At 40.6% G+C, this 27,945-nt stretch overlaps 2 protein-coding genes across 5 annotated transcripts; one reads left to right on the top strand and one right to left on the bottom strand.

Moving 5' to 3' along the window:
- Nucleotides 1–75: 75 nt before the first annotated feature.
- Srsf7 (serine and arginine rich splicing factor 7) lies at nt 76–8,058 on the bottom strand. Of its 4 annotated transcripts, none has more exons than XM_005005054.4 (8): nt 7,887–8,058; nt 6,492–6,672; nt 5,607–5,783; nt 4,655–4,729; nt 4,465–4,575; nt 2,772–2,825; nt 2,256–2,291; nt 76–1,737 (listed from the first exon to the last, which is right to left on the bottom strand). In XM_005005054.4, the coding sequence occupies exons 1-8, from the start codon at nt 7,912–7,914 to the stop codon at nt 1,683–1,685; spliced, it is 717 nt and encodes a 238-aa protein (XP_005005111.1). In that variant the 5' UTR covers nt 7,915–8,058; the 3' UTR covers nt 76–1,682. The 4 variants fall into 4 exon arrangements, with proteins under 4 accessions (XP_005005111.1, XP_003473084.1, XP_023422127.1 ...); XM_003473036.5 differs by having other exon boundaries at nt 4,474–4,575; XM_023566359.2 differs by lacking the exon at nt 2,256–2,291.
- An 83-nt stretch (nt 8,059–8,141) lies between these two features.
- On the top strand, nt 8,142–27,545 carry LOC100720628 (tetratricopeptide repeat protein 39B-like). Its single transcript, XM_003472914.3, has 2 exons — nt 8,142–8,492; nt 25,340–27,545. Exon 2 carries the CDS (start codon nt 25,520–25,522, stop codon nt 27,335–27,337), a length of 1,818 nt encoding a protein of 605 aa, XP_003472962.1. The 5' UTR covers nt 8,142–8,492; nt 25,340–25,519; the 3' UTR covers nt 27,338–27,545.
- The last annotated feature ends 400 nt before the right edge of the window (nt 27,546–27,945 follow it).

Here is a 27,945-nt window from a genome sequence, read left to right as displayed (position 1 = left end):
TCCTAAAAAGCTTCAGGATTAAGGAACTCCTATTTTTGGCTTACAGCTCACACTTCCAAAAACTGAGTGTCAGGATTATTTGTTCAATCTCTGCAGATTTATTGTTCAGTAAACTTAACTTTATAGAATACATAACAAAGCTAACCAAGTGCAACAGACAAGCCTGCCAATCACACATAGCTTTATACCATGTTAATTTAACCAGTTGTAAAAATTCCAAAGTCAAAGAATCCAAGTAATTTTCAACACACTAGTGGTCACTTAGACCACCAAATATAATGAGGCAGACCATTATTCCCAAATTCCAACACCATCCAATGACTGTTGAAAAGCCTACAAAATACACAAGGGCAGATTCTTGTGCTACCAACATTTTTTTTTTAAACTGAGCTGAGTAATACTGGTGAAAGCATTTCCAGAAACCCTCAACTGTTTCACTGCCTACTATACTTAATATTTAAATTCTGAGTAAGAACCTACTGGCTTTAACATTATAAGGTCTAAGAGACACTAACAAAAAAATTAGCTACATGAAGTATTGCTAAATAGGTGAGATTTACAAAACTGCTCTAAGTCTCATTAACAATTCTGGTTAACATCTTTAATTACTTTTTATGTACCAGCTTGGCAAAACAGAACAATGATTGTTGGGAACTATAACAGTTTGGAGCTGGGTGTGGTGGTACACACCTATAATCCCCCTCAGGGAGCTGAGGCAGGACTGCCTGAGAATTCAAGATGTGCACTAGGCTACATATTGACTTCAAGGCCAGCCTCAAACATATAAACAGGGTCTCTACCTCAAAAAAATCTTTGCCTGGATAGAATACATCTTTCAACAGAGTAAGGCAATCCTTTTTAAGGGATTGAGAGTATCTGGGCTAGAAAATTTTGCAAAGCTGGTTTACAATATTTTGTTCCAAATTCAGATAATTCCTCACACATGCATTTTGTTTTGGTATTAAAAGATTGTTTGAAAACAAAGAAACAAAAGAACACTGAGTAGAAATCATCCCACCCAAAAGCCTGAAAACAATTAGCTACTAAAGCCTCCAAAAATCAATTTCTCACTTTATCTATCACATTTAATAAACTTTGCTTTGTTCTTGTCATGCTTATTTATAGGCAAATCAGTGGTCCCTCTAGATTGAAAGATTAACATTAGTTTGACAGTATCCAATGACACCAACTTTAAATAAATTTAGGGATTTGTCATAGCCATGCTATTATAAGGGACTTGATATCACCTTATCCAATACAAGGGTAAAATGTAACTTTCAAAGTCCCTAAAGATCCCAGCCAAGTGTTATGTATAGAACAGCTGACGATGTTCAACATTTAACCAACATCATTAAACTCAATGTAGGTCTCTGTATGAATGTGCCTAGTAACAATTAAATCTGACTGGATGTTTAACAATTCAAGTGTTAATATTGAACACAAATCAAAAGTCTATTAGAAACATTTTATTTAAATGTGCCAAACAAAACCCCAGATTTTCAGACCATGTTAATACATTCAACAAAAATTTATATTATTTTACTGCCATGAATTTACGAATAATCCAGATCCATTTTGATTAATGGTTGAAATATCCTTTCTAAATTACACTTTACAGATGCCACAAATCCCTTATAATAATGTAAACAAAATAACTTCCCTAAAGGATGAACTTGAGAACTTCAGTCCATTCTTTCAGGACTTGCACTTCTGCGTGGACTTCCTGATGGGGAACGACTAAAAAGAAAAACATTAGGTTTGGAGCCAGTTAGTGTGTCTACCAAAACTTACTCTTCTCAAGTACATGATGTCAGGGAAACTAAGCCACTGAAGTTCCTCAGCTAGGGCCTAAAAATTACGTGAGATTTATATATTCACTTGTCCCTCAATATTACACTTATTAGCTGACAAAATTCCAAGAAAAATTGCACAATTTAAGTTATTACATTTTTTTGGTCAAAGTGTGCTAGGAAGAAAAAACTCAGGTGCAAAACTATAACCATTTAAGATTTTTCTCCATGTGGACACCTGACTCAATACAACCTAACACAAGACTCTTTAACACTTTGATAAAATATTTCAAACAAAAGCATAAACTGGTTTTTAAGAAGAAAAAGCAACCATTTCAGAAACAATACTTAAGATCTATATAGCACCAATTCTCCAAAGAGCTCAAAGACAACAAAGAGTAAGCAAGCATTCTACAGAGGCCACACTCGGCAGGTTAAGATTTGTCAACAAAACATTTAGCTTACCTTCTTTTTGGAGATGGAGATCTGGACTTTGATCGGCTGTCAAAACATGAAAAATTCTAGTAAGAAAAAAATACTATCCAAATAGCTTTCCTTAAAGCTGTAACACTATGAAACAAATACCTAATCGTTCTAAGCTTACAATGTCAGATTGTAGTTTATGTAGGTTACCATAGTTATCACTGTAAAAAGCCAATCTTCCAAAACTTTTCCGATAAAACAATACACCTGCTATACCACCATAATTCATCTTTTATTCTGTTTTAAGCACATCTGCCTTGGGATCCTTATCCATGAACCAATCAACTAACAAGGGCCTCTTAGCCTCCAAAACCCTACCACATTTTACATTCCCTCCTCCAGGAAGCAAGCAACAAGCCATGTAGAAATTAAGTTCTTGTTTGGCCTAACAAGGTACTGTATTTCCACTTAATGTTTCAATGATTCAAAATACTTTGAACTCTTTGGATATTGGTGCCATATAACTGTTCAGAACATCTAACCAAATTTTTATCCTACCTGCTTCTTGGTCGTGAAAGAGACCTAGATCTTGATCTTGACCTGGACCGGGATCTTAATAAAAGGAAAAGCAAAAGTAAAATTTTACTAATTAGCTCACATCTTTTAATACTGACCATCTTATATAAGACAGGTTAGGAAAAGAGAAGCTAAACTAAGAAAGATACAGATTCTTGATTTATACCCTAAGGCAAAAAAATTATGACTTTCAAACAAGCCCAAAATTCGAATGTAAGGAATCTACATTCAACAACTTCTCTCAAACTCAATGGTCGTAGTTCTTGTACTCAGAATATGCTCAAAACACTAACATTAAGAGTAGTAACACTTTAAAAAAAAGTAGTAACACTTGGTTTTCATTTGAGAAGACTAGGGCATTTCATTTTAAAGGAATCAATGGTACAACTCTATAATCCCAGCTCTCTTGGAGGCTGAGGCAGGAAGATACTCAGCCTGGGCTATTTAAGCAAGATGGTCTTTTAAAAAAAATAGGGCAAGGAATTGGCTCAGTGTGAAGGAAGGTGGGGTGTGTGTGTGTGCACACATGTGGTGAGAGGTGGGGGTGGAGTGGCTATCAAATTATCCTTGATACCACAAACCCTTAAGAATTTAACTCTTCAATCATAAGCAAGTTGTGATAATTCAAGGTAATTTATTAAAGACAATCCAAATTGAGTTGACACTTAGATTGTAGATTAAACACATAAGACACTGATCTAGAGATTTGCCCATGCTTCTTCAAATAGAAGACAGGATTCACAATACAGTACCTTCATTTTAAGGCTCTGTGCTAATAATTACCAGTGTCATTCTGTACCTGTTTCATTGTATTTTTTTTTTTGGTGCCAAGGACTAATTTTTATTTTGTAGAGTTGTACCCATCCTACCTTCTTAAGGGCCTCACAAAGGAAATAAAGCAGAGTTCCCCTTAAGTTTGTGTTGAAACCAAGTATGTAAAAGCCTCAGGATGTAGCTCAGTGGGGCAGCATTTGTCTGACACACACCAGGACCTACATTGAACTCTGAGGACAACAAATACATGTATGTGTTTTTTGGGAGTCTGATTTCTTTTTTCAAGTCAGGGTCTTGCAATAATATTCTAAGTCTCTTCTTGGTGCTAGTGGGCCTTGTCAGCAATCAACTATCAAAGGTATCTAACAATCACTGAACTATGTGACAGAGGCTTACAAAGCAACATGCTAAATACCCAGTATTCTCTAAAATAAGTTGTTGCCTTTAATCTGTCTCTATCACCACAGTCTTTTTTCCTGAGCTATGATCTCACTGTAGTCCAGGTTGGACACTACAGTGAGATCCTGGCTCAGCATCTAGTGTGCTGGGATTATAGGCATGCAACCAACATGCCCAGCATCATGATCTCTTGAGAAGAGCCTTCGGGGCTGGGGATTTAGCTCAGCAGCATAAGCGCCTGCCTTGCAAGCAGGCAGTCGTGTGTTCAATTCCCGGTACCGATAAAAAGGAAAAGACACACAAAAAAAGAGCCTTAAATCCTTAGTTGTGCTCATCTGTAACAGTAAGATCAAATTAATGCCCATTACTACAAATCATATGTAAAAGTCAATCTTTTCAAATACTCTCTGAAGCAATTCCTGTGAATCATGTCCTGAGGCATTCCATAGTGCTGTCAAGAAGTGACAATCTAACTCAAAATGAGGAAGAGAGTGTTACATACTGGAAATACCTCGATCCTTTTATAGAACCAGACCTAGATCTTCTCAGTGAAGCTGATCTTGATCTACGAAGAGACACAGACCTTGACCTTCGAGGAGATGCTGATCTTGACCTAAAAATTAAGTTAAGTTTATCTCCAAAGTTCATTTTCACTTGTTAAAAATTTTACAGTAATAATTAACATGTCTCACCTCCGTCCTCTGCTCCTGCTGCGTGAGCGAGAGTATCGTCTTCCCCTGGATCGAGAATGTGATCTAGACCGTGACCTATTTTTCAAGTTAGAAAAGTACAAAATATTAGACTACAGCTCATTTGAAAAGTTTATGTGCCTCTGCTGAAATCAAATCTCAGAACTATTTAAATTTAGTGTCTCATTTGGAAATAAATTCTGGGCCTATTAGTTTTTTTTTTTTTTTTTACTACCTAAAAAAAGATTTGTTAAAAGCTGAATTACAACTTAGAATTACATAATATAAAACACTTGTAATGTGTATTTAAAATAAACCTTGCAAGTTTGCAGTCGACCCTCTTTGGCCCATGGTCTAGTAGGTCTAGTAGATCTAGACGATCTAGAAGTATCTATAGCCGATCGCTGCATCTAGATGTTTTCTTCAATCTAACGACGATCAAACTGACAGCCAAAAGAGCCAGGTGAGGCTTGATTGACGCAAGAAGATTTTTCTAGTTGGGAATGTGGTCAATCTGGTGTTCCTCTTTCTAAAGCGGAGGGGGCCCCAATTGTAAGCCAATTTTACTGTTACGGCGATCACCGTCTCAAATTTTCTGCCCTTTAAAGAATAAGGTGAAGCTAGGTGTAGATGACTCGAGGGGATCTGGCCTCTTATGCTGATCACCTCAAGGTCTAGGAGGATCTTAATTGTCGGATTTGCAAGGCGCCTCAGCATGATATCATAAGGCTCGTGACATTCTGAATCAAGGCGACTGACTCAAACGAAGAAACCTGTAAGGTTTTGACCAGGTTGATTATTAATATATTAACATTTTTTAATTAAACAAAAAATTGTAAAATACACCTGTACAATTAACATTCAAGTATTTAGAAAAACACTAGTTTCTGCCTTGCTAATAAAAGAATTACTCTGATTAACTAGAATACCAACCATTCCTTTATTAACTAAATACCTGCTTCTTCTTCTCCTGCTATAGCGATGACAATCATAAGCATAATGTCCTTTTTCGCCACACTCGTAACATCTATCATTGGGATCAAAGGGACGTCGGGCAGGTGGCCTATCAAAGCGAGATCTCCGAGGCATGCCAGTCGATAATTCAACCCTCACTCGGGAACCACAAATCACCCTATAAAAATAACAATTATGGAGTTACAATTATGTGACTTATACATTCAAAAGAACTCTTTACAATTACTTTTTTCGCTCAGTAGCTTTGGTTCTACTCAGCCCTTCCAATTTTTTTTTTTTTTAAATTGGTACCGGGAATCTAACTCATGACTGCCTGCTTGCAAGGCAGGTGCTTATGCCACTGAGCTAAATCCCCAGCCCCTGCCCTTCCAATTCACTTTCTTCCAATTCCCTTTAACCTTTGGGTCTTTAAGAAATATTGTGTTAATGTTTTTACTGTTTTTTTATTTTATTTAAGGAGAAAAAGAAAAAAAAACAAAACAGAAAAGGGTACAAGTTATACAGAATTTCAGAAAGAACAGTAGGAAATCACTAGTTAATAAGATTACATATTGTTATCTTAGAAATAGTTGTTCAAGTTACAAAATTAAAGCATATAAAGTGGACTTTCAAACAGTGAGACTGCAAACAGTTTTGTTCAATGATCCAACAAAACTCAGTAATATGGTTATCTATCTTATACACTTAAATATATATGCAGTTATATCCTTTAGAGCACTTTTCCTTTCTTTTGTACAATGACAATTACACAATTTGGGTTTTATTACTCCCACAGTTATTACTTATTTACTGTTGCCAGACTGTACAGCCCAAGCTTAGAACCCAGAGCACTCGTTACCCTATAGGACTATTTTATCTCACTTACTTTCCATCCAGTCCTCGTACTGCATCTTCAGCATCTCTAGGATCTTCAAATTCCACAAAGGCAAATCCTGGGGGATTTCTTGCAATCCATACAGTTCTCAAGGGGCCATAGTAACTAAAAGCCCTTTCTAACTCTCCTTTGCCAGCACCAGTTCCCAGGTTACCAACATACACCTTCGTTTCTGTTAACGCAAATAAGAATAAAAAGTTAAGTATAGTTTGACTTAAATTTTAATATACCCGCCAGGGATTTAGCTCAGTGGCATAAGCCCCTGCCTGGCAAGCGTGAGATCCTGAGTCTGATCCCCGATACCAAAGAAAAAGTTTTAATGAACCCTTCCTTGAAGCAGGCAGTCCTTCCACTGGGGACAGTTAAAGTGGCAGCGCGTTTGTCTAGCAGTGTGTGAGTTCCTACGTTCAGTTTTTAGTACCGAGAAAAATTTTAAAAATTTTAAAGAACACCAAAAATAAGACGATGCAGTTGTTCTCCTTGAGACAGGGTCTGGCAATGTTGTCCAAGCTGATCTTGAACTCTTGAGCTCTAGCTTCGTACGTAGCTGGGACTACTGGCACGTGCCACCATATTAAACGCTACCTACAGCTAAGCCTGCAAAGCTAGACTTCTCTAAGTCTAGCTTCTCGAGTTCTCCGCCCCGTAGTAACAGTAAAAGCACACGGTAACGCTACGCTCCCGGGCGCTGGGCGGACCCCCGCTCGGTCCCGCCCCCGAATCCCGGCGGCCCCGGGGCGAGATCGCGCGGGCCCGCCGCGGGCCGAGTCTGAAAGCTGGGCTGCGCCGGTTCCCGTCCTCCGCGGCGAACGCCCCAGGCGCCAGCTCCCGCCCCAGGGCGCACAACGCGTTCGAAAGAGCGAAAGAGGGAAGCCAGCAGCCCAGTCCCGATTCTCGTTCTGCAATTTAGACCAACTGTTTACTGAGAACGCTCGGCTCGCAGCTGCCAGTTTCGTTCCGTCTCAAATCCAACCCTGGTTTTATCTCTGCAACCAGATGTGTCCGCTCCAGTGGCGGGAAAGCGCTGAGGAAATGCGCCACCACGCTCGCCAATGCGCGCAAAATGGCAGCCGCCGCCGGGCGGAGGGGGATGGGGCAGGCGGGCAGAGCCGAGGAGGCCAACGGGAAAACCCTGGTCCCAGACCTAGTTTCGGGCCCGAATGAGCCACGAAAATGCCCAAGGACACGGAGTCCCGCACAGACACAGCCCGCCATCCCCAGTCGGCCTCCCACACCCCGCCCCCGCTGCCCCAGTTTGTCAGGCGTGCGCCGAAGCCGCCATTACGCACGCGGAATAATCGTCTCCCAACTGCCGCGCCAGCCTTTCGGCCTCACAGTAATCACCACCCGCGCAGCACCTTCCCTCCCTGGGCCCTAGACACTCACCTCCTCCGTACCGCCCGTAACGCGACATGTTGACCGAGTCGTGCGCTCTGCTGTGCAGCCTTCAGGGCCCAGGTCGCGAGTAGCCTGCAAGTTACCGCCCACCCTTCCCCGCCAACGGTCCCAGCGGCACTACGAGGAAGAGCCCGGGTCCGTCCTTATATATGCGCGCGTGCATCTGTGCGCATGCGTCATCTCAACGCTTTTGCGCGGCACAAAGGAGCTGGGCGGAAACAAACGAGAAGCGGCGCGGAGGGAATTTAACAGTTTTCGAACACCGGTCACGGGCGGAGGGATACGTTACCATGGGAACGCCAGGGTCTCGCTTAGAAACCTATGGCTTTCCCCGCGACATCCTGCCCTCCCCACCCTTTCCCTCACCCTTTTTGTGAACCCTCCTGGTGTTCCTTCCATTCCCCCTGCCTTTTCGCCCCCATCCCTTTTCAGTTTTCCCTGATCTTGGAATCCTCAACTCTGGTAATCCCGGTACAGGTGCATTAGACCCGCTTATGAAAGGCTGTAGAATTTCACCGCTGATGTAGCTGTCGCCGCTTTTCTGATGGGGAGCCTGGCCTGCTCTACTACTCTGATCTGTGGGGCTGTTTAGAGGTAATCGGGAGCGTGACCAGGATCAGACTGCACGAGCCCGCCATTCTGAGTAATGATCTCTGCATCAGAGGCCTCAAAAGGGGTGGTGCCCCCAGGACTCTGAGTAACCCCCTCCCCTCACCTCACCCTATTCTCCAGCCCCTTCTGGACGAGTCACCAATTTGTTACCAACAAGATTGAGCTGAGTTCTTGGAATCTGAGGGACAAAGGAAGAGAGTTGTGGAGGTTTTTTTTTCCCCCCCAGTTATGTTGAACTTGTAACAAAACTAAATGTTTAAAGCAGTTCGGCCAGTGTCAGTTCTGAAATTATTTGCATCTGAAAAGCAAAGTATTTTGTTCTTCCCTTCAAGTTCTTTCTGCTTTGTATTATAGTAACATGACACCCACTAATGCCAGATCCTAAGGACTGGAATCTTCTGGTTATCTTTGACTGTCTCCCCTTACTAGAAATGGCATGCTTGCTGCTCAGCCACTCAATATATATATATCAAATAAATGAAAATATTTTCTTTACATTAAAATTGGTTATAGTTGCCGGATGTGGTGGTCCACGCCTGTAATCCCAACACTCAAGAGGCTGGAGCAGGAGAACTATTGTGAGTTTGAGGCCAGGCTCAGCTGCATAGTGAGTTCAAGGCCAGCCTGAACTGCATAATGAGATCCTGTCTCAAAAAAAAAAGAATTGCTTACCATCTAGTTTTGATTGTATGCAATAATGGCCACATACCAACCCTACAAATACAGGTTAAAGTCCTTTTTATCAGCTACAACAAAGCAGACATTATACCATAAATACTTAAAATATACAAGAGGTGAAAATGTTATAGGAAAAAATTCTTAGGTATTTGTATTTTTATCTTTTTGCTTACTGTAATCTTGTTTGGTGTGAGTAGATGTGGGGTGCAGAGTACAGGGAAAGAAGGCCTACTTGGTGCATAATAAATATATCTATCTGCCACAAAATATCCAGCCAGAAAAACAGAATCTCTATAGAGTATGTTATATTTTCCCTAACTTTTTGGGGGAGGCAGTATACTGGGAATCAAACTCAGGACTTTGTACTTGCCAGGCACATGCCATACTGCTAAGCTAGGCCCTCTCTCTAAGTCTTAACAGACTTATTTTTGTTTGGTTTGTTTTTTGGTTTTTTGAGACAGGGTCTCGCGTAGTTTAAGCTGCCTTTGAAATGCTACGTAGTCCAGGCTGACCTCAAACTCCCAGTGATCCTTCTGCCTTAGCTTCCAGAGTGCTGGGGTTACAGATGTGGGCCACCATTCCCAGCCATCATTTTCCTCTGCTAAAATGTTAAGAATGTATGAAAATTGGGGGTGGACTAGTCTAGGTAACTTACTGAAAGATACCATTATTGGTGAGGCGTGGCATATGCCTGTAAGCACAATACTTGGAAAGCTGAGGCAGGAGGATCACAGAATTCAAGGCTGGCCTGGACTTCATAGCAGGTTTAAAACCACCCTGATAGCTAAGTGTGGTGGTGCAGGCCTGTAATCCCAGCATTTGGGAGGCTGAGGCAGGAGGATCATTGCAAATTCCAGGCCAGCCTGGGCTACAAAGTGAGTTCAAAGCCAGCCTATACTACATAATGAAACCCTATCTCAAAAAGATCAAAAAGCAAAACAAAACAACAACAGCATAAAAGTAATCCTTTTTTAAAAAAAAAGAATTACTGTTTTTTAAACCACTTAGCTCCTGACACTTGAATTTTGTGATCTGAATACAGTCTACTGTACTAAAGAGAATTTATAAGCAAATAATAGTGTAAGCAGAATCAGTTTTCCAACCGATGAGAAATTGTTTTCAAAGAGGAGATAGCAGGGGCCATAGCTCAGTATTAACTTGACTAGCATGGATGCACAGTACTGCAAAATAAACAGAAAGGAGTTAACCTGACTGGTGTACAAGCCTCTCTTGGAGACAGACATTTCATATGCTAATTATTCATTATCCCTTTTAAAGCTGGACCCACTTCTTTACTGGGTTTTGCTAACTCATGAAAAAATAATAGTATTGTACACTATTTGCATATGCTATTGTTCTAGGTGCTTCTTCACACCAGTGTTTTCAGTGAATGTCTATCCAAATCAGGAAAATTGTATTATGCAGAGTACTTTTATTCCTGCTGATTCTCTTTAAAGTCAGATTTATCAATGTAATTTTCTACCTCTAAAAGTTTGTGTTAAGATCATGTTCCCAAATTCAGTTTGAATGAGATAAATATTTAATTCAGCTCTAAAACACTGATATTTCGGGGCTGGGGATTTAGCGCAGCGGCATAAGCACCTGCCTTGCAAGCAGGCAGTCGTGAGTTCGATCCCTGGTACCTGGTACCGATAAAAACGAAAAAGACAAAAAAAAAAACAAAAAAAAACAAAAAAAAAACACTGATATTTCCTAATATGAAATATTAAGTAATTCTGAACATGTTATAGTTGTTAAATCTCGGCAATGTTATTAGTTTATAAAAGGAGAGTAATTAACACTGTTTTTACATCAATTTTCAAAATTTATCTGCATTGCCTAGCTTCAGTATTTGAGGAGAAGCATTAAGAAATTCACTTTTTACTCTTAATGCCCTTACCATTTTAGTTTAGCTTTTAAATTATTGTCACCATTTTAGCTTAGATCTGAATACCTTAAAAGAAAAGTAATTTAAATCTTTTGCACAAAGTATCTTTAATACAGAGAAATTATGTTGATGTTGTAATATGCATTTTTGTATGTATACATTTATGTAATATGCTATGTATCTATGTCCTGTAGGTCAATCCAAGCACATGTCCAACTACAGTTTGCTTTCTTTTTTTAACATGACTATCTGATTCCTCCAACATACAGTTAGGAAATTGTAGGAAGAAAAAGTTATAGGTATATTCATAAACCTTTTCATACAGCATAACAAACTAACTTTTCATCAGCCAAGTACTGGATCACAATCAAGACAGAAGTATGAGGGATAGAGAGGACAGTAAAGAACTCCAAATATTCAACCACCTTTAGAGAATAAAACTAGCAGTGAGTGGTGGCGCAAGCCTATAGTCCCAGCACTTGGGAGGCTGAGGCAGGAGGACCACTATCAATGTAAGGCTAACCTGGGCTACATAGTGAATTTGAGGCCAGCCTGAATTACGTAGCAAGACCCTGTCTCAAACAAACAAATAAACAAAGAAGAGTGAAACTAGGAAGAGGAAAAACAGTGTAGCAGTGCCCCAGTGATAAAAATATTACTTACATGGATGACAGGACTGCAAAACAACCTGGGGAATTGTGAGATTTTCAGGAATGTCTGATCCTATTAAAAAGTATAAACTAAGGGGCTGGGGATTTAGCTCAGCGCCATAAGCGCCTGCCTTGAAGTGTGTGGTCGTGAGTTCAATCCCTGGTACTGATAAAAAGAAAAAGACAAAAAAAAAAAGTATAAACTAAGCCAGGTGTGGCGGATGTGGTGTAATCCCAGCTCTTAGTTGGTTAAAACTAGGGGATCACTGCAAATTTGAGGCCAGTTTGGGCTACATAGAGTTCAGTGCTAGCCTGAACTACACAGTGAGACCCTGTCTCAAAACACCAAAAAAAAGGAATTTAGCATGCATAAACTTGCTTGGGGCACTGATAATATGCAGATTTCAAAGTGGATTCCTCATACACTCATTTTTTTAACTGGCTATAGGCAGTGGCTGTACCTAGAGAAATTTTTGCACTGGGATGAAGCCCAGTGAGTCAGCACTTGCCGAGTGTACCGGAGGCCCTGGGTTTGACCACAACAGCAGAAAGACATTATTTAAGAGCACTGTCTTCCCTTTGATTCTCCATTCACTGTCCTTTACTCAGGTTGAACTCAAGGCCTTTGGACTGAGGTACACCCCCACCCTTTTTTATTTTGAGGCAGAACCTCACTAAATTGCCCAGCCTGGACTTCAGTTTGTGATCCTCCTGCCTCAGCCTCAGGAGAAGCAGGGATTATAGGCTTGTGCCATTCCACCTGGCTCTTTTTTTTTTTTTTTTGGTGCTGGGGATTGAACTCAGGACCTTGTATTTGCCAAGCGGGCACTTTCACCGCTAAGCTAAATCCCCAGCCCTTTTTTTGGTCTTTTTAAAACAGGGTCTCACTATGCAGTTCAAGCTGGTCTCATGCTTACTTTGTAGCCCGGGCTGGTCTCAAATTTGCAACAATCCTCCTGACTCAACATCCTGAGTGCTGGGATTATAGGCGTGAGCCACCACATCCAGCTTTTCATATTTTTTTTTTTATTAAAAATAGTATGGGTAGGGGACATAGCTCAGAGGCACAGCGCCTGCGGAGGTCCTGAGTTTCATTCCTGGTACCAAAAAAAAAAAAAAAGTTTGACCCCTACCCCAACAGTATTTTGCAGTTCTTTTCAATCCAATTTATTTAGTTTCCCAAATCCAAGTATCTAGAATCTCAAGTAGCGAACAAAGCAAGAGGTTACTGTATTTTAAAAAAAAAGGCCACCAAAGAAGGAAAAAAAGTCTCCCCTCGCCAATAAGGAAAAGCAAGCCACTCCGCTCTACTGCAGGGGTTGGCTGTCACCCTACAAAGTGTATTTCCTTTTTTTGGACACAGGGTCTCCCAATGGAGCTCAGGCTGGTCTTGAGCTCACTATGTAGCCCAGGCTGGTCTCAAAGACATCTTCCTCGCCTGAATCCTGGGATTACAGGCATGAGCCACTTTGCTCAGCCCGCTCCCATATGAGTGCAGTGTACATGCATTTTGCTTATATTCTTTTTTTTTTGTCTTTCTCCTTTTTATTGGTACCAGGGATCGAATTCACGACTGCCTGCTTACAAGGCAGGCACTTGTACCGCTGAGCTAAATCCCCAGCCCCCTTTGCTTATATTCTGATTAGTTTTCTTTTATGATCTGTATCACTTACAATAAGAAAAATTAAACGTGATCTTATTTTGAGAAAGACTATATATTTTTTGTTTGAGACAAGGTCTTGTTATATAGTCCAGGCTGGCTCTGAACTCACTTTGTAGCCCAGGCTAGCCTTGAATTTGCTGCGATCCTCCTGCCTCACCTTCCCAAATGCTGGGATTAGATGGTGTGCCACAATGCCAGGCCCTTATTTTGAAAAAGGAATACAAATCTTTTAAGTGGAAGTAGTAATGGAGGAATTAAGTGAGATAGTTAACATGGTTGCGGGAGAATCTAGCATTAATAATATTTCCAAACTCTTAACTTTGGTTGGCCCTCAGAAGTGATATGGAAGACAGGGAAGAGCTTTCATTTTTTAAACTCTTTAGCTCTTTAAACTCTTATTAATTTTTAATTTAATTGTTAAGTTTTTGGTTTGTGCCTTTTAAACAAATATATTACTTTTCTAATGATTTTTAAACATTGTAACATGCCCTTTCCTCACACCTGTATACTTATTATACAACTTAATATTTCTTTATACTTCTTCTCACCACCTCACTTATTTATTGATTGTAGAGAATCTTTGGCCAACACAGTGTAAAATCACAAGGACAGAGCCTTTGATTGATTCCCTTTATGTTCCCACTGCTTAGGGTAGGTGGTCTACTTTAGTTTATTTGCAATATTTGTTAAATCAGTGAAATACTAAAAAATATTTCATGTATTCACGTGGTTGTTGCACAGTTAACATCTGGGAATAGATTGTTTTCACAAGGTCGGGTAGCTAGTCACCGCCTGAATTCTGAGCCTCTGATTCTCCTAGTCCGGAGATCAGGGGGAGGGTTGAACTAGCGCTTAGCGTCTGCTGGGCAAGTGCTCGCAGAACCACTGAGGAACACCCCAGCTGCCTCCCTACAAGTAATGAGTTCTGGCTTTTCATCACCCCTAACCCTTTTTCTTTTCTTTTTTAAGGAGTCTCTATGTCATTCAGGCTGGCCTTGAATTCATTGTGTAGCCCAGATTGGTCTCAAACTAGCGGTGATTTTCCTGCCTCAGCCTCCTTAGTGCTGGAATTACAGGCGCACGCTACCATACCACACATTCTTTGGAGAGTTGTAGTGAGGCATCTATTTTATATGTTCTAAAACTTTGCCTACGAATCTGCCACTATATCACCATTTTCTGAAGGGACATTGTTGGTATTTTTAAAATAACAACAGCAACACCTCGCTTTGTCCTAGAATTGTTCTGTCTATCTGGTTACATACCACAGAAAGATGTTTATTCCATTTTATGCACAAATTTCTCTGTCTAGCTCCTCCTTGGCCAAATGCAGCCGAGTTTCTTAAATAGATAATTTCTCAAGATTATACAGTGTTTCTCATACAGATAATTTTAACTACAGGTTAGAATTCTTGGGTAGTGTTCCAAAGTATAAAAAAACAAATTTTCTTGGGTTGTACATATTACACTTACTCTCTGGCACAACAGTAGACAGAATCTTGATTTTCCATCACATCAGATTTCAGGGGTCATTTGCTACAGTTAAATGTCTTAGAATGAGGTGTGAATGCAGTCCAGGTTTTGTTTGTCATACAAGCCTTTCATAAAAACTTTGAGTAATTTATTTGTGCTTACTTGGAGGACAGCATAAGTCACACAGCACTCTCTTTACACTGCCTAATTAGAACCCTAGTGAAGATGTGTGTGCTCCACTTTACCTTCTCTTCAAAGGCTGATAATATGTACCTAATACAGTAAATGTGAGCTGGTGTGCTTAAAAACTAGGATAAAAAGATAATATATAGACTTGATAATATATGGATAATATATGGACGATCTCATTGAAGGCTAGTGGAATGTAAACATTCTCTGTCTCTGTCTCTGTCTCTGTCTGTCTCTCCCCATATAGATTTGGATTCTTTGGATTCTTTATTTCAGATTTAATAACAGTTCCTTGATTCCTCTCACTTCTTTCCTTTCTATTAATCACCATGACTTCTTTTTTTTTTAATATTTATTTATTTCTTTATTTTTGATACCAGGGATTGAACTCATAACCTCTCATTTGCCAGGCAGGTGTTTATATTGCTGAGCTAAATCCCTGGCCATTGTTATTTTATTTTATTTATTTTTTGGTACTGGGGATCAAACTCACGACCTAGCGCTTACCAGGCAGGTGCTTATGCCACTGAGCTAAATCCCCAGCCCCATCACCATGACTTCTTGTCCTGAGCTTTGCTCAGAGTCCTGGTCGAATTCCTCCCAGATCCTTCCCCACTTCTCTCCTTCCATCTCTGGTGCTGTGCAGTTCCAAAGCTGCTGTTCCAGGTAGTATATTTATCACAGTGTGGTGGCTCTAGTTTTCTTCCTTCTGGTTCCTTTGTATGTAACTAGTAGTTGGCTTGTGTCTGTCTATCATCTGTTAAATTGTCATGAAGCACATTACCTACATTTTCCCCATCACATTGGGAAGACAAGCCAGTTAAATCTTACAGGTTTTCTAGAATTCTGTGACTTCCAATTCTGTCTCAAAGATTAACTATGCTTACAGTCTTTCAAAAGATGACATTTTTGAGCCGGGCGTGGTAGCTCACGCCTGTAATCCCAGCACTGGGGAGGCTGAGGTGGGAGGATCCTTGCAAATTTGAGACCAGCCTGGGCTACAAAGTGAGCTCAAGGCCAGCCTGAACTGCACAGCAAAACCCCCGTCTCAAAAAAAGACAAAAAAAAAAAAAAAAAGATGACTTTTTCAGTGAGAGCTCCCTCTTGTGCTATTGTATAGCTCTTAGATGTCCTGGAAATGTAGGGTTTCATGTATGTATCTTTTTTTTTGCACCTGAAGTTGTGCTTTAATCATGTGTGTATCCCTTTTTTTTTTTTTTTTTTTTTTTTTTTGTCTTTTTCCTTTTTATCGGTACCAGGGATCGAACTCACAACTGCCTGCTTGCAAGGCAGGCGCTTATGCCGCTGAGCTAAATCCCCAGCCCCTCATGTATGTATCTTAAAGATAATGATGAAGATGATGGTGATTTGGAGATGCAATCTTGCTTTACTGCCACAGTCATGGTCTCATGACCCTCCTGCTCCAGCATCTGAAATAGATGGGATCATAGGAATGTGGTACTGTGCCTGCCTGAAATTTTTTGCATTTTTTGTTTTTTGAGACAAGGGTTTTGCTACGTAGCCCAGGCTGGCCTTGAACTCAAGGTGATCCTCTTGCTTCAGCCTCCAAATTGCTGGGATTATAGGTATGTGCCACCATGCCTGGTAATTTGATGTTTCTTTCTTTACAGCAGCATGCTTATAGCCTACATCTGTGACTGTATGTAATTTAGAATTAATAAAGTTTCATGCTTCAAAAATGTCCTTTAACTTTTCGTGAATTCACATCAATTTGTTGCTGTACTTTTTTTGTTTTGTTTCATTTGGGTTGGTTTTTTGTTGGTGGCAGCGGTGGTTGTTTTTTTGAAGTTTGAGACAGGGTCTCACTATGTAATAATCTACGCTGGCCTTCAGGCTTATTATATGGCCTCAGTGGCCAGAGATTTAGCTCAGCCACATAAGTGCCCGCCTGGCAAGTGTGGAGTCATGAATTTGATCCCCGGTACACACACAAAAAAGTAATACAGGGCCTCAAACTCACAAATACTGGGATTACAGGCATGCACAGCCTTACCTGGTTGGTGTTATGTTTCGTCTTGTTTTTTGTTGTTGTTGTTGCTGCTGCTGTTTTAGCATGTCTTGTTATGTAACCCAGGCTGGCTTCAAGCTCTTGGAGATCCTCCTGCCTCGGCCTCTGGAGCTCTGGAATTACAGGCAGGTACCACTATGCCCAGCTTCAGATTAAGTATTTCTAACTAGTGTAAAATTCTGATGCATTATTGAATATGGTGGCCAGCATGACAACCTTTTCCTATGGAAAACTAGTCCCTAGTCATTTGTGTTTTGAAGTATTTGCAAAGGATGGACACAGGTTGGGATATACAGTCCCTACTCACAAGGAATGTTCCAGGAGGCTTTGGTTAAAAATACTTTCCCTTTCTACTAGCTACTCATAGCAGAGTCTGGTTGTGTGTTGTTTTTATGTGCTGGGCACTGGACCCAGGCCATTTACAGTCAGCTATATCTCTCTCCATCCCTTTTCTTTTCTTTTTCTTTTTTTTTTTTTTTTTTTTTTGTCTTTTTCGTTTTTATCAGTACCAGGGATCGAACTCACGACTGCCTGCTTGCAAGGCAGGCGCTTATGCCACTGAGCTAAATCCCTAGCCCCCCTTTTCATTTTTTTTAGCTCAAAGTCTCCAGGCTGGGGATTTAGCTCAGCCGCATAAGCGCCTGCCTTGCAAGCGGGCAGTCGTGAGTTCGATCCCTGGTACCGATAAAAATGAAAAAGACAAAAAAGAAAATGAAAAAAAAAAAAAAAAAAAAAAGCAAAGTCTCCATCAGTTGCTAAATTGCATAGGCAAGGCTGGGATTTGTGATCCTCCTGCCTCAGCTCCCTGACTGCTGGAATTACAGACATACACCACCATGCCTGGTGTTTTTTTTTATTTTTGTTTTTATTTTTCCACACAGGGTCTCACTACATAGTTCAGGCTGGCCTTGAACATGTTATGTAGCACAGCCTCAAACTTGCAGCCCTCTTCCTGCCCTGGCCTCCCTGAGTGCCAGGATTATAGCAGTGTGCCACTACACCTGGCAACTTGTTGGTGTTTTGATTCAGGATCTCACTATGTTGCTCAGCTGTCCTTGAATTTGCTGTGTAGCTCAGGATGGTCACGAACTCAAGATTCTCCTGCCTCAGCCTACCAGAGTGCTGTATGTGACACATGCCCAGCTTTGGTTGTTTTTTTTCTTAACTCTGTAATTGATTGATAGTTTAATTAATTAATTTATTTGTAAGCTTTTTTTGAGACGGAGGTTTTTTGTTTTGTTTTGTTTTTTTGCGGTTCTGGGGATCAAACTCATGACCTTGCACTTGCCAGGCAGGTGTTTATGACACTGAGCTAAATCCCTGGCCCATTGAGACAAGCTCTTGCTACATAGTTCACACTGCCCTCAAACTCATTACAAGCCCAGGCCTGCCTTGAATTGGTGGCAGTCCTCTTTCCTCAGCCTCTTGAGTGCTGGGATTACCCAGCCTCAGAGCCTTCTAATAAATGTTAATTTAGTTCAATGCCTAAGTCAGTCATTATACTTGTTAATAAAGCCAGATAGCAAAGACACATTCAGAAGGCTTTTGATGCACATTCAGGCCAGGTGTGGTGGTGCATGCCTGTAACTGCAGCACTTGGGAGACGGAGGCAGGAGGATCACCATGAGTGCAAGGCCAGTCTGAGATACATAATCCTCTTTCCCTGAAAATAAGATTTCGCCAGAAAACAATCAGCCTTGAAAATTAGAGATCAAAATTGGCAGCCCAAACAGCCAATCCTTCCTGCCTTACGAGTAGCCACTGAGGAAGAACACAGTGACGGCAGCCAGGCACAAATAGGCTGATTGGGGCTGGCATTTTTGACCTATAGTTTTCAAGACGGATTATTTTCCAGCTATCTTATTCTGAAGGAGTTTAAGGCCAGCCTTAAACTAGTGAGACCCTATCTCAAAAAACCAAAACCAAAACCAATATACACATTCAGTCCCCTGTACCGTGGGTTCCACATTTGTGAATGCCACCAACCACAGACAGAAAATACTTTTTAAAAAAGTGTGTGTGTGTGTGTGTGTGTAGGTGTACTAAACATGCAGTCTTTCTTATAATTGCCTGTAAAGAATAGAATAGAACAACCATGTACATAGCATTTATAATGTGGTATTGTAAGTAATCTGAGGATGCTTTAAAGCATACAGAAGGATGTGCACAGGTTGTATCCCACTTTATAGAAGGAATGTGAGCAGCTGCAGATTTCCACATCTGTGGGAGAGGGAGGGGATCTTGGAATCAATCTCTTGGATACGAGGGACAGCTGTATAGTGAGTGCTATGTCACAGGTAAGCACAGAACAGCATGGAATATATACAGCAGGCACTTATCTGAGTCTAACAGAAAAAGAAGTCATACATCTTCTAAATCTTTACTCGGGATTGGGGGGGGGTGCAGCTCAGTGGTAGACTGCTTGCTTAGCAAGCAAGAGGCCCTCAGTTTGATCTCAATGCCCCCGAAAAATATCTGTGCTCAAATGTCATCAAGAAAACCTTCCTCAGCTCTCCTACATAAAATAGCAAGTCTTGGGCTGGGGATTTAGCTCAGCGGCATAGGCGCCTGCCTTGCAAGCAGGCAGTCGTGAGTTCGATCCCTGGTACCGATAAAAACGAAAAAGACAAAAAAAAAAAAAAAAATAGCAAGTCTTCATACCACATCCCTCTGCAGGGTCCCTACTCACCTTGACTGATTTTATTCTTCCAAGCATATAACAACAGTCATTATGTGGCTTATTTACTAATTTATTGTTTCTGTGTCTCTATCAATGTCTCTCACCTCAGGTAATCAATTGCATAGACTCAGCTTGTTTTTATTCATTACTTAGTATATAGAAGAAGCTCATTACAATACGTCTTGAATGAAAAACAGAAAGGAAATCTCTCCTATGTTGGTAGAAGAGGTTTACCTCACCTTCAGCAAGTTTATTTCTTCCTTCACCTGTGCATGCCCTTGTGCCTCATTTTTATTATTTATTTAGTATTTACTGAATCCTCAGGGCTCACGCTTGTGTACACATGCTGCACCACCGAGCCTGCCCATCCTACATCTTCTGCATTCCGTGTTTCTGTTCTGTACCTTCAGCCTCTCTCTCTCAGCCTTACTGATGCATTCCGAAGTGCCTGATCTTACCGGCTCAAAATCAGCCTCCTCTACTCCGTCTCCTCACTAGACTGATATTTCCAGATGTAGAAAACTTGGGAAAGCAGACAGAGACAGGAAGACATTTCAGACACAGGAAGCAGTATAAGTAAAAGAGGCACAACCAGAGCTTTGCATCTGTTACTGAAAGCTTTGGGACTTGCCCACAAGCAGCCTGCATCGCAAGCCTCAAATAAAACAGCTCTCTCGCAGCACCACCGAAGGCCAGGCTGTGCATGTGTGTGCAGGAGGTGGACACAGAGCAGTAAAATTATTGACTGTGTATCTCGGCTGCTGTTTGTTTGAGAAGAATAGAACAGAGAATATTACGGGAATGTTCCAAACCACCTCTGGCAGAGGTTCTGTTCTTGTCTGTTCCACACAAGGAAACGAGGCACACAGTAAGGCCAAGCAAGTGCCAAAATTAGGATTCCAACCTAACGTAACTCCACAGTTCTGGCTTTCTCTGTATCACTACTTTAGCGATAAGCACTGTGGGGAGCCTAAGCTGATAGGACACAGAAAAGTCTTTCAGCAGGGGAGAGCCACTGGTGGGCTTTGGTCACTGGTGGGCGGGCAGGGGAGAAGAAAGGGATCCTAGCATGGGCAACGGATGGTACCAACCATCCAGATAGGGAGCACGACAAGAGGAGGAGGAAGAGCAGGAGGAAGAGCAGGAGGAGGAGGAGGAGGAGGAAGAGGTGGTGGTGGTTTTAAAGGCCAATAACAACATGTTCCCTCCCCCAAGTTCAGAGTTGAAGGGATATAATGCAAAAAAGTCAGGTGAAAGGGGGCTGAAACGTGACTTTTAAATTTTTTAAAGTTAGTTCATGTTTGCAATACTTTGTGCGTACATTTCTTGGGAAGTTGCTACATGTACATTCACACCTTAACCCTTTTTACCTCCCTTTCCCGCCCTCCATCTCTAGGTCTTCTCTTTCACAAAGGGTTTTCTCTCCATTTCCTCTGGATCTTTTATTTTGCTCTGTGTTTATACTTTGGGTTTTTCATTTAGAAAAACTAGGTGATGTTTAAGCTTGTGTGTCAGATTTATTTCATTAAGCCTTGTGGTCCCAAGTTGCATTCATTTTCCTACAGAGGACTCAAATATATCTTTCTTTATGGCCAAGTAGTATTCCACTGTGTATAGACACACCACTCTGTCTTTATGCATTTGTCTGTTAATGGGCATTTGGCCTGTTCCAACCAAGATTTACTCACTGTGAGTTGTGCTGCTATAAACACGAGAATGGACATATTACTGTAATATGGTATATTTAACTCAGAAATCTTGGTTGAATGGAATTTCTAATTATTTTTTGAAGAATCTCCATACTGGTTTTCATATGATTGTCCTAGTTTACAGTCTTACCAACAACGCAGAAATATTGTTTTCCTCCCACATCTTTGCCAGCATTTGTTGCCTTTTGAGTTCTTGATGTTAAATCTTTCTTTCTAGGGTTAAAAGGAATCTCGGTTTTGTTTTAATTTGCATTTCTCACATGGCCAAAGGTGTTGAACATTTTTTCATGTATTTTTAGACCACTTGTTCTTCTGAGAAGTTTCTATTCATTTCAATTGCCTGCCTTTTGATTGGGTCTTTTATTTTGAGGGGTCTTTATATATTCTAGATATTATTCCTGTGTCTGAGGAGTAGCTGGTAACTTTTCTCCTATTCTGTAGTGTCTGTTCACTATGTTGGTGGTTCTTTTGCTGTGCAGAGGATTTTTAATTTGATGTAATTCCATTTGTTGATTCTTTTGCTATTTCTGGTCCAACTGGAGTTCTGTTCAGAAAGTCCTTGCCTATGCCTATGTCTTCAAGACTTTTACCTATTTTATCTTTCTGAAGATCGCTTCTGTTAGGTCTTCAATTCATCTTGATTGTATTTTAGTCCATGGTGAGACATACAGGTCAAGGTTCAATCCTCTGCATGTAGACAACCAATTTTCCCAGCACTGTTTGTTGAGGAGGCCCTCTTTTTTTTGATGCATATGCTTTTGGTCCCTCAGTCAAAGATCAGAGATTGGAGTGTGCCTGGATTTCTTTCTGCACCCGTTAATATGACCTTTCTGATTAAGCTTATAGTAACCATGGCTATGTGTTAGTTACCAAGTACACACAGTAATGTTTCATTCCTTAACTAGCAAGATTTGTTCAGCAGGGCCTAGGCACAGCTGTAGAACAGAAAACAAACTCTTCTGTGTTTTGATGTTAACATTTGAACAGGCTAACTGAATAAAAAAAAAAAAAAAAAAAAAAGAATCCAGAAGGCTTAACACGTTCTTCTGCTGTTAGCCCACCTGCCAGAAGTTCATCAAGCAGAAAATTCCCATATGGGAACTTTGAGAAGAGGAAATAAATATCGCCTCTTTCAACATCTCTGAAAATTTATTGACTGTACCAATGTTAATCCTTGAAGTAAGGAAAAAGTAAAATCCAATCCCAAAAATACTTTTTCAAATGTGCTGTTTGGGACGAGCAATTATGTGGCAGACAACCGAGTTCAAACTTGCTTTCCAGAAACTTTTAGAGGGGACGGGCTGTGTGTAGCTCACTGACAGCGCTCAGAGGCCCATAGTTCAATTTCCAGCACCAAAAACAAAAACAGAATTGTAAACAAACAAGAAACTAGAAAAAAACTAGACACCACTTAGCAAACATTTATTTCTGAGAGTGTGCTAAAATTGAGATATAAAACTGAATAAAACACAAACCATGTCTTGAAGTTCTGAAGTTAGCAGTAAAGACAGCATTATGAATAATTATAATGTGGTCAAAGAAACACTAATAAAATAAATAATAAAACATACACAGAATATCTCATGAGAGTAATTAGGCTTGTAGACTTAGGTAAGATTTCAAAAGTAAAGTCTGAACTGTCTTGAAGAAAGAATAGAAATTCTATGCAATGCAATTTGAAAGTGTTTTGGCTTGGGCCAGAATACCTTTTTTTTCTCGTGTGCTGGGTATGCAGTCCTAGGTAAAAACTATGGTACAGGGCTGGGGATTTAGCTCAGTGGCATAAGCGCCTGCCTTGCAAGCAGGCAGTCGTGAGTTCCATCCCGGTTAAAAGGAAAAAGACCAAAAAAAAATGTATTATCTAGAGAAAATTATTTATTTCATGGGACCCTAAACTAGACAATGGAAATACCAAGTAGCCAGGGCTGGGGATTTAGCTCAGCGGCATAAGCGCCTGCCTTGCAAGCAGGCAGTTGTGAGTTCGATCCCTGGTACCAATAAAAAACAAAAAGACCAAAAAAAAAAAAAAAAAAAACAACACTATGGTACATTCCCATCCCTGACTGCTCCTACTGATGTCTCAAGATTGATTTCTCTCCTAAAGAAAGCCTACCTTTTCCAACTCGGAACTGAGTCAGCTACATATATAATGAGCTCTTCTTGTCAAAGAACTATTATACTTGCTAAAACCCTGAGCGAACTGAACCCTAAGATGTAAAAATGAGCATTTATCTCAAATAATAGCACTGAGGCAGGGCTCCCCATCATTTTTCCTCAAAGATACCATTTTGTTTTTTCTTTTCCCTTCCGTATAAAAATATGCATCTTCTGCTTTTCTTGTTTTCTTCTCCTTTATCTCCCATGCTTTATATTTCCCTCTTGCCATTGTTCTTATAGCAATATACAGGGTTTTTTGAGACGGGATCTTGCTGTGTAGTTCAGGTTGGGCTTAAACTTACTATGTAACCCTTGCTGGCCTTGAATTCATAGTGATCTTCCTGCCCTACTCTCCTGAGTGCTGGAACTACAGGATCACCACGACCAGCCTCTGAATATACAATTTAAATACAATCTAAAATACACTTGTCGGGGCTGGGGATTTAGCTCAGTGGCATAAGCGCCTGCCTTGCAAGCAGGCAGTCGTTGAGTTCGATTCCTGGTACTGGTAAAAATGAAAAAGACAAAAAAAAAAATATAAAAAATAAAATAAAATAAAATAAAATACACTTGTCATTTATTTATTAATTTTCTCTCTCTTTTTTTTTTGTACCAGGGATTGAACTCACAACCTAGTGAGACCAGGCAGGCACTTATGCCACTGAGCTAAATTCCCAGCTTAATTTATTCTTTGAGACAAGGTCATCCTATGAAGGTCAGCCTGGGCTTGAACTCACTATGTAGCCAAGAGTGGGCTTGAACTTGCAGTAAGTGATTCTCCTGCCTCATCCTCCCAAATGCTGGGATTACAGGCATGCACCACCGCCAAACCTAGCTGAATTTCTTTTTTCTAACTGCAACAATGCTAGGAAATCTTCCTAGTTTACAGCTCTGCCTTGTATCTAAAATCCTGTAAAACTGCCCATAATATTTAATTTCAGACCTATATATTGGTATATACTACATATATATGAGATATATTTTATATATATATATATGAAGTACAATGCTATCACTAAGAATAACGGGAGGGATTTTTTTGGTCTGGATAATTTTTTCTCTTCCTTTCTCATAACTCCCGAACTATGTAGATATATTATCCTGTCCCATGAGATCTTTGTCCCCCAAGGCCTTCTTACTGAGAGATTTTATAGCCATTACAGTACAGTTCTACAACAAAATACACAAAGACCTTATGAAATTGATGTACTGAAGGAATGGCTACAGGTGAATAATTCTTTACAAAGAATTTTTTTAAGGAAGAAAATTTATGTAGCTCACAGTCTGTAGAGGTTTCAGTCCAGAATCAGCTGGTTCCAAAGCAAGGTGGCCTGGCAGGGAGGCCACAGTTCATGGTGGCAGAAGACAGCAAAAGCAACAAGAGCAGGAAGGGAAAGCAAGCTGCTTGTCCTCCTTTATGCTGTCAGCAGGTTTCCTGCCTCACTCCATCTCCATGGCCTCCTCTTGCACAGGATGTTACAGAGTGAGGACCCTGCCCTTGTTGGGTCACTCAGGTTTCTAAACCTCTCAAACTGACACAATGAACCTACCATTACAACATCCTAGAGTATAAATAGCCACTCTGGGGCCAAAGGATTTGTTTTGAAGTATTTTTAAAAAGCATGTTTTCTGTAGTATATTCTACATAATCTGAACTTTTCAGAAATGCATTTTCTGAGTAAGTGAAATTCTCTCCCCGCTCTTATCCAACAGATGTGAATATCCTAATGCTGCAGCACGCAGCTAGTCTTTGGTCTCTGTCTGTTTTGATAGCATCACTTCAGACTGAGCTTTGTGTGAAAGAAGAGACCCTGGCTGGGAGAGCAGAGCTATCCTCGGGGCCACCACTTCACTCCGCTTTGGACATCTCCAGCTCTAAGTGCGGAAGCAGACATGCCTCTCATCCCAAGAAAAAGAGAAAAGGATAGAGAAGATACTTTAAGTCTGTCATTCACTTTCAGTGAAAGAGAAACTGACAAGGACGTCAAGTTAAAAAGATCACTCCCTAAAAGAGAAAGTGTTCATGATGACAAGTTCGAAGACGCCTATGAAATTATCCCTGTGGCAACAACCATGAATCTAGTCTCTTCCTTGGAAGAATGTACAACTGGATTGTACTTGTTTCTAAATAACAGATTCTCAGATGCCATAAACCTCATTCACCCGTGGTCTAAAAACAGCGTGTACCACGCCCTGATATACAGTATGCTGATGGTTGTCAAAGCCATCCTGACTTTTGATCCACAAGATATACGGATTGGAATGAATGCCGCAAAGGAAGCGTTGAAAACCTGTAACAATTTCCGAAAAAAAGGAAGATTAATGTCTTTATATCATCTAGTGAGCAGACAGGGAATAAATGCTGTCACAGAAGAGGAATTGCACGCCGAGGTCTGCTATGCTGAGTGTTTGATCTTGAAAGCTGCCATAACGTTTATACAGGATGACAGTTTGCTTGGTTTTCTTAAAAGCGGAATTAACATTGGAGCAAGTTACCAAACATACAAAGATTGTCAACAGGTGGTGGCATATATGTCTCACAGCCATAGCAAAGCCCACAGACACCTGGTGGGAGGAATCAAGTTTGGACTTGGAGCGTTCAACTTGATGTTATCACTTGTTCCCCCAAGGACACTTAAACTTCTCAATATTGTGGGATATTCTGGTGACAGAGAGGTAGGCTTGGCTTTGCTTCATGAGAGTGCATCTGAACTCCATATAAATAATATTTTAAGTGTTCTGACTTTACTCTTTTATTACAATTACATTTATGTAGCTTTTGGCATTGAAAATATCTCCAATTCTGCTACAGAGAATCTCCTCCTAACCTACCTCAAGAGGTTTCCAAATTGTGTCATACTTAAATTTTTTCATGCGCGTCTCAGTATGTTGAGAGGGAATTTTGAAAAGGCACAGCTGAAATTACAGGACTGCATTTTTATTCAGAGTGAATGGAAGCAGGTTCATCACCTCTGTTACTGGGAACTCATGTGGTGCCACGTGTTTCTGCAGAACTGGAGGCAGGCTTACTACTGTGCCCATCTGCTGTACCTGCACAGCAGGTGGTCCAAGGCCACCTACGTGTACAGCAAGGCTGTCATCCTGGCTCTGCTTCCTTCTGACTTCGTGAAATCAGTCAAAGAGGACACTAACTCTCTCTTTTTAAATGTGGACAGCCTAAGAATCAAAATTTTAGGCACACCCGTGCCCATAGAACAGTTCATTGCTGAGAAAGGTCAGCGCTACGGAACTACTACAGGCTGGTTTACAGCACAGCCCCTGCTGGAATTCATTTATGCCTGGAGTGGATTCCGGATCATGAGCAAAAGGCTGGAGCTTATATCAAGCTGGCTGTCAATAATTGACAGAGGGAAAGACCTTTTGCAAGAAAATCCAAATGAAGTGTATGGCACAGACGACATAAGTTTGCTATATCTGTTGAAAGGTCTGTGCCTGAAGCACTTAGGCAAATACCTGAAGGCCGAGCACTACTTTAACCGTGTTATTCAGAAGGAGAAAGCGTTAAAATATGACCACTATTTGGTGCCATACACTCACTACGAGCTGGGAATTCTACACTACCTGAGAGGAGATTATGCCAGTGCAACGAAAAGCCTAAACAACATTAGGAACTACAAAGATTATCCCATGGAAGCCCGATTACAGTTCCGGGCTCACATAGCCCTGGAGCAAATCGCCAAAGAAAAGTGACATAAACACAAAGGGTGCCTGTGTTTAGTGTGAGTCAAAAATCTACATCAGCAAGCTAATGAGCAGGTAGAAAAATCATTTCTTCGTGGAAAAATATCCAAGAGATGGTTGCTAAGCATCTGATCAGTAGCAAGTAAAAAAGGAACTGGCCATTCCCCCCCCTCTTTCCTTTTCCTTGCCTGTAAAATACATGGCTTAGCCTGGTAAATGGAGTGACGTGTGTTTTTTAAAAAGAGAAGGCAAATCGTGTACATTATAAAACATTGTCTTGTAAGCTATGAGTTTATTATGTTACTGTTTTCAAAACCTCAAAAACACCTGAGCGTAGTGGCATATACCTGTAATTCCAGCACTTGGGAGGCTGAGGCAGGAGGATCACTAGTAGTTAGAGGCTGGCCTGGGTTACATAGTGAGTTAAAGGTAGTCTGAAGTACACATCTAAACCTTGTTTTAAAAACAAAAATGAAAACAAATCAAAAAATCCTCTAACGGTAATTTTGACGTCTCACTAGATAATGTATACAACTCAAATAAAATAGGAAAAATAGCTGCACTAAGTATGAAAGTGCCCTGAAAATATTTTTTTTTTTAGTTTGGAAAATTACTTC

Source organism: Cavia porcellus, unplaced genomic scaffold (genome assembly GCF_034190915.1).
Source record: "Cavia porcellus strain 051 isolate PalLab524CR breed Dunkin Hartley unplaced genomic scaffold, mCavPor4.1 scaffold_1, whole genome shotgun sequence".
NCBI classification, from domain to species: Eukaryota; Metazoa; Chordata; class Mammalia; order Rodentia; family Caviidae; genus Cavia; species Cavia porcellus.
Note: the sequence above shows the minus strand (reverse complement) of the source record. Positions and strands in the feature narration are given on the sequence as shown.